Below are 9,541 nucleotides of genomic sequence, written 5' to 3' on the forward strand. Positions count from 1 at the left end.
TTGTTGTTGTGTAAATAAAATCAGCCTTAAATATAATAAAATAGTTGATAACATTCCGCATTCTAAACGACAAAAACCAATCAGGAGTCATGTCATAGCAGACGTTCTTATTGTATTCTACTGTTTTGGTAATGACAAATTGCGATATTAAACTTAACGAGCCATATGCCAGGAATTCGAGAGAAAACCAAACGTTAAAACATCAAATGAACGATTCGACCTATGTTAAATGTAATTTAGTTTAGATATAATTGTTAATGTCTGCACGTGGAACACGGAATACTAAGAAGCCCGAGCTTCAGTTCTTAAAGTTCTTAAAGCTGTGTAACAACATTACTGCAAACTATAGTATCAGCGTTTTAAGTTTTTGATTGAACAAAAAGTGACTTGAATTGACTTGACTCGACTTGACTGGACGACCCATATCATCATCGAGTACATTTGAATATTTTATAAGTGATATTTAAGCCAGTCCGTTAAGCGATATTTGTTCGGGTTTAATATTTAAAACCGAAATATTATTTAATTTACGTATTATTATGTGTAATAATTTTAAATGTACGCTGGAAATGAGAGTCAAACAAAAACGAAAAAAATACAAATAAAACAAAAACTAATAAATAATAGTATATGTACAACACAATTGTTATTCCCAATGGGTGAAATTGTTGCACAGCACTCAAAATTTGTAAGAGGCCCGCACACCTAATGGAAAATTAGGTATCGAGGTCGGTTTCCAACTGAGCGTAAAGCTCCTCCAGTCGTGCGTCCTTTTCCGGGGAGGCTTGGGTAGCCTTTGAAGCTGTGGTCTTCTCGTCGGCCGGTTTTGGGCTTTTGGCGAGTCTGGCAAGACCTGAAAGCATCCGGCCAAGAAAAAATGATTCTAAGTAGGATAATAGGAGTGGCATAACAATATTAGGCTATAGGTCCGCTTCATTTTACTTTTGGTCTTTTTAGGATCATCATTTTGGCCAGGCTTGTCTATAGGTAACGTCGTAGGGCGAAAAGCAGGTTCGTGCTCTGCGGTGACCTCTGGTAGACCCAAATAGGCACACTCCGCTTTGATGTCTTGTATCAGGTGGACGGGAGTAGGAACCCTTGCATGCCTGCACATTTCCGGATATGAGCTAGGCTCCAGTTTTGGCGACAAATCTGCTGAAATTCAATACAACAGACACACAAAAAAGTAATCGTAATGGAACACAATGCATCTACACACAACCTGTCTACCTACCTGAAATATCTTGTCTGGCCTGCAAGCTCTTTATGATGGCACCATATTCAGCCATTTGTAGCTTCAGTTTTTGGATCTCCATCTCGTGCTCAGTCATTTTGCTCTTGCGCTTGGCCTTTTCTTTGGTGGCACCATTCGAATCAGAGCAGTTTCCATCGCTGTCGCTGATTGTGATTGACTCAACAGGTGGAGGGGAGATAACTTTGCAGTCGGCGTCAGCCGCATCGTCATCGTCAGTGGCCAGTGTGTTTATTGTGAGGTTCGATGGGTTGGGCTGCAATTTGAACTGGCCGGGTCGCTTTTTAATACGCCGAAAGCGAACAGTAAGTGTGCGATTGGACAGACAAGGACTCCTGGACAACTCCCTAAATGCCTCTCTGGCTAGTTCGGTTGTAGCATAGCGGACAAAGGCGTAGCGGGCACGCTTCTCCGTCCTGAGGACGCCAACATCCACTCGCATGGATCTCACAAAGAATCCCTTGATGGCTGATGTGGTCATGTGGAAGGGTATGTTAGACACATACAGACTGCAGGGGTCGATCAATTTTGCCTCCTCTTCAGCGGAATATTCTTTGCGCTCTGCCACCAGAAAGCCGTTGCCAAATCGCACCTGATTGATCTCGCTTATTGTCGATTCCACGTCCGCTGCTATCTTCAGGTGAACCATGCAGTAGCGCGGCTCCAATTGACTGGGAACACCTACATCTCTGATTGCCGGGGATAGTCCAGCCACCATGGCTGTGGATATTTCAGGGTCAGGAAAACGAATAAACAGTACAACAGAGGCGGTATCTTCGCAAGACTTCGAGCCCAACTCGCGCTCCAGCTCCAAACACTTGAGCGACTCCATTCGACGTACTCTTGCCATCTCCCGCCGCGACAGTTTGTTCCCGTGAATATCTGAGCCAACAAAATGTTTCATTACACGCAATAGAGCATACGTAAGATCTGTGACAGCGTACCTTTCTTCCATAGAGAATTCCTATCAAATTCCGAAAGCGAGGCTGTGTCGCAATCAGAATTGATAGTCTCTGCTTGCCACGAGCCGGGCTGCGCTCCAACGGCGGTCTTCGGAGATACATGTGACTCCGGTAAGGAAACGGAGCAGTTGTCGGGGCTGCACGGCGGCAAATTTTGTGGATTCCCATCGCCCGGTATCTCGATGCCCTTATCCTGGCTGTTCTTCTTGGGTCGTTTGGAATCTGATACGATTCCAATTGCCGGGGGGCAGCGTTTCAAATCCATAACTTAAAGAAAACTGTATTTTTAAATAAATTTTGTCTCTTGATTTTTGTTTTGTTTATTTATCACAAAAAATGGGACTTATCGACCCTCAGAAATATACCAAAATATACCGTAAATACACTGACAAATTATTCAAGTTCCGTCATAGAAAGTCTTCGTTTTTGATATTTCGTCGAATATTTCCAGCTTGATAGTAGTTTTATTCGATTAATGAATGAATTAATTAGTTTCTACTTGACTGTCTTATTTTAAATACTTGCTTTTATTGGATTTTGTCTAAAAAAACGAAAAGAAAATATACTGTTTTAAATACTCCCTTTTACTAGAGGTGGCAACGCCCAACAGCTGTTTAAGAAAGAAAAACAAATGTGTGCTGCAATCTTAAAATTTGTTAAATTAGGACCCAGCGCAGCCACAAGGCTCCACAGAAGCCTGCAGTAAGTACTGGGAACGTTTACATCTTATAATTTAGCTGACCAATGTACATTTTCTTTCAGAACAAGTTCCCTGCGATGCAAGTTGCGGAATGCGGCGCCGGGCCCCGATGTGGAAAGAAAGCTTCTGTTTAATGACCGGTTGCCGGATACGTATAGATTAATCTATCGTGCACCCATAGAAAATTATGTAAGCTGGACCAAGAATGTGTCTACGGCGACGGTTTCTATGCTTGGCCTGGTGGCCGCCTTTCACTTTGCCACGAACATGAATTTGGAAAACATCACCCAAAAAATCAACATAACTTTGCTGGTGTCCCATGAATCAGATTTGTATTACTTCTTGGCAGGATTTGTGCTAATCAACCTGGCCATACGCACATTTGTGGCCAAATATCCCCTCAGGATTTATAAGAGTGCCGATAAGTGAGTTTTCAATATGTGGCTCTATATCTATGTAAATCCTGCATTATATCTTTCAGATATGTGGCTGTTTATGGATCGCAGCTTCCGTTGGGAACTGTGAAGCATTATTTCGAAAGGGGACAGATTGCTGAATACAGGAACGTACTGAATCCTTGGAGCCACATTATGTACAGGCTGGGGAACCGCTCTTCCATGCTACTGATCGACTACTTTAAGACGCCGTCAGAGTTTCACCAGCTGTTTGCGGAAAAATGAATGCGTTTTCTTTTGAGTTATACTTGAGTTAGGATTGTTGATTATATAGATTTATACAGCGAGCCACACACTTTATCTTCTATCTGTATTCGGGTGATGACTACCATCCAGCCTCTCACCTGGAGTACCCTCCCGATCTCAATTATCCCCTGAAGCCGGAGCAGGAGCCTTGAAGACAGTCCAACACGGATATTTCTAACCACGATTCGAATCTGACGGGCAGGCCACCGCTTAACATTTATCTGGCAGCGCGCATTAGTATTTTTCATCGGTCTGGCAGCACCCATTAAAATCATGCCAAATGTGTGTATATTACATGCATTTTACATCAGCGATACAATTTACATTCTACGTGTAGAATTACCGAAATTTTTGATTTTAACGGATGCTGCCAGACCTATGAAAAGTTTTAATGAGCGCTGCCAGATCGCGTATAAAATGTTTAATTTAATTTAGACTATTGATTAAAAGTATAAACATTTGCAATTTAATTTAAATCTATATTATTTTCTGTAACAAGAATTAACTGAAATAGATGAAAAACATGTCCTCAATTCTATAATATCTCTTATAGATAATAACCGAATTTCATTTAATTGATATCATTTACTAGCTTTTTGCTACGATATTTCGAATTTCTGGCCTTAATATAATAAGTCGTCGAAAAAACATTCAGTACTTTTACATATTTGAACGAATCTCCCCCAAAACTTCGTTTTATGTGGCTGTAAATGTGCCATGTGGAGCACAGTAACAGCTGCCCTATAAAATATTAAGAGTCAAAGAGGGAGCCAAGTGCGAGAGGTTCTTTCGCGTGATGTAATTTCATATTGCTGAATCTATGTAACGCAATGAGTAAATATGTGTACATATACATATCTACATTAACAATTTGGTACGAATTTCTCTGAATCTGACGATGGAAAAAGCTCCTTGGGCGACACAAAGCAACCCCCAGACGCCAATCCAATCCTCATCCCACACCCTCTCCCCACAATTTGGCGCATGTGCTAGATTCCTTCCGCAGCTGCTGGTGCTGCCACTGCCACTGCCGCTGCTCCACTGTTTCCTCTTTTATCGATTGACCCAATTCTTAAGTGTACATACTTACATATATATGTATGTACATAGAGTACATAGTGGGGCTGTTTTTTATCTCCCGCCATTTGCTAGCCTGCGCCATTTGTTGGGTTGCGTATAATTTTATCTGCGCCCCCGCACAGTGACTTCCAGTGCCTTGTTTTCCTTGTCCTTACAACGTCCTTTCCAAAACGGGAAGGAAAATGTCAGCGACAGCTGCTCTCTCACTCTTCCTAAGCCTTGAAGAGGATACCGATGCCTCCCACTTCTTGAAACTCTTTTAATTTATCATCTCTCAGAAAGATAAACAAGAACAACGTCCGCCCCACAGCGCGATTTGGCCTAGAAACGAAAGATAAAAGAAAAGAAATCGTGGAGAACATAGCTCAGAAGTAAGCTTTTTTCGATCAACAACGCTGGCTGGATGATTATGCTGCCTAAGCATAAAACGTCTACATATGTATGTATGTACACAGAGTGTACATATGCACACGACACGTGTAATTGACCTACTTTCCCCACTCGAAAAAGAAACTCATATATACTAAAACAAACATATGTACATACATATTTACATAAAATATATGTACATACAAGTGTAGCTGTGTATGTGTGTGGCCTGCTTGTCCAGCCATTTCAATTCCATAGCAAAAGCATTGGAAATAACAAAAAGAGGAAGACGAGAGAAGCAAAAGCAAAGCCAGAAAAAGCAACACACACACACACACCTAGATAAGATAAATGAACGTGTCATAAGTACATACACGTGTACATTTATAGTGTATACGAATTTCCCCATTTCCAAAAACCAAAACTTTATGGATGTTTCAAGCTTATCTTTTCCAGCAACTGAGCAACTTATGTATGTATGTACATATGCATGTCAATGCAACTAAAACTGACCAATTTAACAGATGTGCTGTAGAACAATTAACAAACTTTGATCAGCATTATTAATTCAAAATGTGTTCGTTTGCAAGCGAACAATTAAAATACTACATATGTATGTACATACATACATTTATACAACCATATGTTTCGCTTTTACAGAAAAAAACAAGTACATAAGCGCGAGAGCTTTTACAGCTTATCGAAACTTGAACACGAACACAGCCATATGTATGTATGTATGTATGTACAATACATTTCGTGTAGCTTTCGCTGGGGTAGAGCAACAAATAAAATAGTTTGTAGCTCGTGTGTTAGTTTGTAGCTCTGCAGCTTTGTCGCCTGTTGCGAGCGACCTATTTACTAGCTACACACGGACTTGCCCACATCTGTACTTACACACGCAGGTACACATGACAGATACATGCACAGACCAAATGGAATGGATGAGAAAACATATAACAGAGTAATATCTATTGGAATGCAGAATGAACAATGCAGAAAATGTGAAAATGAATCGCCCACCGAAAGGCAATTACCATGCAGCCCACCGCTTGATAACACAGCCTGATATCTGCTCTGGTCGGGTGATGGTGGGGCATTTTAGATAGTTTCGTTTGCTCTGTGTCGCGACTCGCGACACTGATAAAGTCAATTAGCACTGAACATGAAACGAGCAAATGAGAACCACAAAAAAACGCAAGGGGAAGAAAAGCGAGCAACTTAATTAATTAGTTTCATGTGAAACGCCCCTAAACACTCCCTCCGCAGACAGTCAGAGGCCACATCATCATCATGATGCGTGGATTTAATTGACGATACGAAAACTAGAACCAGGAAAATAGTGTACTTGTGGCCGCATTTTACAGCTAGTCAGCAAATTGCTCGACGATTGTTAACACGGCCGCTGGCTATTTTTACATTGCTGATGTAATCACTTTTTCTCTCACCATCACTGTTTACCGCGCAGTGTTGCAACTATCCTAAGGTTCGCCACGACGAACCCTAAAAAGCCGAGCCAGCAGATGTGGAGACGGAGGAAAAAGTTCTTCTCGCGAATTTCCAAAATTTTTGATTTAATTTCGTCAGTCAGCGGGATCGGGTCGACCCGCAAATACCCTATACAGATTAGAGAGCATACAAAATAAAAATATACATATTGTACGTAGAAATAAATATGTACAAGGAGAGCTCTTTTGGGTGGACACCTCCAGATAATTTGGTGCCAATCTATGTACACATCCAATCTCTTGGCACTGTGGTGGCCGCTCAAGAGAACCCTCACTGTATCACACGAGATAGATTCAGCTTAGAAATAATCAACTTAGATCGGAATATGGGTGTTTTCAATCGGATCTCTCGGGACTGAAGACGTTGTCGGCCGGAAAGGTCTGGCCCTTGTGCACGATATCAGTGGCATAGACGTGGGCCGCCGGCTTGAGCAGATCTTCGCGCCTTCGCTTCAGCTCCTGGCGGGAAGAGTTAACCCTCTTGTTCCGCTTCATGTTGGTGAACCGCACATATATCTTGCCACGCCGTTCGGTTCGGTAGTATTGCAGTTGTTCCTTCGGGAACAGTTGGAGAATCTCGCGCTCCAGCAGGTGGCTGCGTTGCAACGTCAGATGGAGCTGATTGTCCTCATAGTAGCTGCATATCAGCTGGATGAGCAGCAGCCGCTGCACTGCATCCAGGGCCTCCTGCTGACCCAGGCGGTCGAGCAGGGACTGGCTTTTCATCCCGCCAGCTTGCAGGATGCCCAGCACTGTAACAACTCGATCCTCACCCGTCACCTGGTCCCCGCTGTCCTCCTCCTTGACGTTAGTGACTAGCGTCGTACTCAGAATCTCGCTGGGCTCCAACTGGGGCTGCATGGGGATATGAAAGGGGGCTTGTACCGTCTCTCTGGGATCAGTGAGGGAGACCAGTGGCTCTGCCGGCAGGGTCTTGGCGAGATCATCGGACTTGCCACTGTCCCCGGCGCTGTCCGACTGCCCGCCCATCTGGGGATGGCAGATAATGGACGGTGCCGCCGACTCCGCGCACCGACAGCCCTGGCAGTGCGTTTGACTCTGCCCCTGAACGCCCTGGAGGGGCACGTTCAGCCAGCGTCGCCAACGTTCCAGGTGATGCTCGAAGCGTATGCGGGTGCCGAACCGAAAGTTGCTCAACAGCTCGGCCAGGTGGTGCCGCTTGATCATCTGCAGTTCGTCCACGTTGATGGCTTCGTCTGTGAATGGGAGAGAGAGGCGGCCAAATGCCGTTACAGTTAAAGTCGTTCTTCTGCTCTCCAGTGAGCACTCACCTTGCAAGTGTGGGAGGAGATCGGCAACATCCCATGACTGGAGCAGCTCGCGCAGCTCCTCGTATTCTTGCTCCTTGGCCATGTCCAACTGTAAGGGTGTGGGTGCTGTGGGGACGGCTGTGAGCGTGGGCCTTGCGCAAGGAATGTACGGATGTAGATTCATACGGGCTACAGCCGGGCGTACATCCTTTCGTCACGAATGAGAGCGCCAGAATGAATTTTGCAACAGGCGCGTCTGTACCTCTCCACCGTGTGCCGGGGCCATAGAGCAAACACTCACACACACACACACGCACATTCTCGTTCGTCGCTAGCACACGTATTGTGTGTACGTGTGTGTTTATGTACTGTATGTACAGTCAGTTTCATCGTTTCGTTGTTTTCGCGTTTTATTCTTCATCGTTTGTTTCGTCGTTTCGTAGTCGCTCGTCAGCTGCGCGGCGCTGCTTGCCAACCAACTCAACTCAACGAATGCCAAACGTACGTACCTATTATGTATGTATGTATGTAGGCATGCATGTATGTATTTATGTAAATGTTTGCACAATATGTATTCGTAGTGTTTTGTTGTTGCCGTTGCATGCCTTATATGAACATATGTACGTATACATATACTTGCTATTTATTGATAAATATTCGCACTAACTAAGCGGGGCGGACGCGCATCAATAAACCGGACAACGTCGATCGCTTTGTACCCTACTTCCCATTGCTTGAATTGTTGTGGGTGGGAGGGAGATTGCATTCCACTTCTACGTTGATCAGTTTCTCTTTCGTCTACTCTTACTGATCGAATGTTTCTGGCACTTCTTTGACCTATAATTATTATTCAACTTAAAAATGTATGTATATAAGTAGATGTAACTTATGTATGTATGTTTGGTTAAGTGCGCAGCACAGCACATCTAATATGTTTGTTCATTGCATGGAAGGGGGTAGACACATACATTCGACAGACATCCGACACTGAAGTTGACGTTGACATTTTTTTCTTTTTGGTTTGTTTGGTAGTCTCTTGTCTTGCCTTGCCTCTCCCGTCGTTCGCGGGCACCCTGATCGACAATTTAACCTCAAGACGTCATCAACATCCATGGCATACTTCGTCTTCATTGCTGCGCTGCCGTCGCCGTGGCTCGTAAGTAGCCACCAACGCTAGGCGGGTTCAATGGACTCTCTTTTGTAAATGTTTTCCTTTCTCCGCCGCCTCATTCTCTACATCCCTCTTTCTTTCTCGTTCCCTTTTTGTTTACTTGCCGCTGTTCCATTTCATTTTTTCTTTCTCTCTGTCTTTTTTCGGGCTACGACTTTCCGGAGTGGAGTGTAAGTTTCTTTCGGGTTTCCTTTCAAGAGGGACTGCAACTTGTTTAGCTCAAAATGCCTTCATTAACACACACACACACACACACTCGCAAGCCAACACTCAGTAGAAGAGGAGGGGTAGAGGAGTTGAGTAGGAGAATCTCTCAGCCAAATGGAAATTTCATGTTGTGGCGCGGATATGGATATGGCATGTGGGTGAGCGAGGGGAGGGGAGGGCAAATGTCCGCAAACGACCTTCTTGTCCAACATCCCTCCACACCGTTTCGGTTTACAGTTTTCGCAATCCCTACCTGGACATTACCCCGAGCACATTTCCCAAACCCACCGAGCGGCTCACTGATGCGAAAAACTCAACCC

The 9,541-nt window shown here is 44.0% G+C and overlaps 3 protein-coding genes across 5 annotated transcripts; 1 reads left to right on the forward strand and 2 right to left on the reverse strand.

Moving 5' to 3' along the window:
* Nucleotides 1–476: 476 nt before the first annotated feature.
* On the reverse strand, nt 477–2,588 carry Pof (Painting of fourth). 3 transcript variants are annotated; one of them, XM_001361685.4, is made up of 4 exons: nt 2,197–2,588; nt 1,235–2,134; nt 943–1,155; nt 477–853 (listed from the first exon to the last, which is right to left on the reverse strand). In XM_001361685.4, the coding sequence occupies exons 1-4, from the start codon at nt 2,477–2,479 to the stop codon at nt 717–719; spliced, it is 1,533 nt and encodes a 510-aa protein (XP_001361722.3). In that variant the 5' UTR covers nt 2,480–2,588; the 3' UTR covers nt 477–716. The 3 variants fall into 3 exon arrangements, with proteins under 3 accessions (XP_001361722.3, XP_015040544.2, XP_015040543.2); XM_015185058.2 differs by having other exon boundaries at nt 477–883; nt 2,197–2,586; XM_015185057.2 differs by having other exon boundaries at nt 477–883; nt 943–1,152; nt 2,197–2,584.
* A 182-nt stretch (nt 2,589–2,770) lies between these two features.
* LOC6898865 (uncharacterized) lies at nt 2,771–3,660 on the forward strand. Its single transcript, XM_002138801.4, has 3 exons — nt 2,771–2,916; nt 2,977–3,339; nt 3,396–3,660. The coding sequence occupies exons 1-3, from the start codon at nt 2,846–2,848 to the stop codon at nt 3,592–3,594; spliced, it is 633 nt and encodes a 210-aa protein (XP_002138837.2). The 5' UTR covers nt 2,771–2,845; the 3' UTR covers nt 3,595–3,660.
* Nucleotides 3,661–6,611: 2,951 nt separating this feature from the next.
* LOC4805301 (uncharacterized) lies at nt 6,612–9,261 on the reverse strand. Its single transcript, XM_001361686.4, has 2 exons — nt 7,865–9,261; nt 6,612–7,789 (listed from the first exon to the last, which is right to left on the reverse strand). The coding sequence occupies exons 1-2, from the start codon at nt 8,025–8,027 to the stop codon at nt 6,909–6,911; spliced, it is 1,044 nt and encodes a 347-aa protein (XP_001361723.3). The 5' UTR covers nt 8,028–9,261; the 3' UTR covers nt 6,612–6,908.
* Nucleotides 9,262–9,541: the final 280 nt, after the last annotated feature.

This window comes from Drosophila pseudoobscura, chromosome 3, assembly GCF_009870125.1.
Source record: "Drosophila pseudoobscura strain MV-25-SWS-2005 chromosome 3, UCI_Dpse_MV25, whole genome shotgun sequence".
NCBI lineage: Eukaryota > Metazoa > Arthropoda > Insecta > Diptera > Drosophilidae > Drosophila > Drosophila pseudoobscura.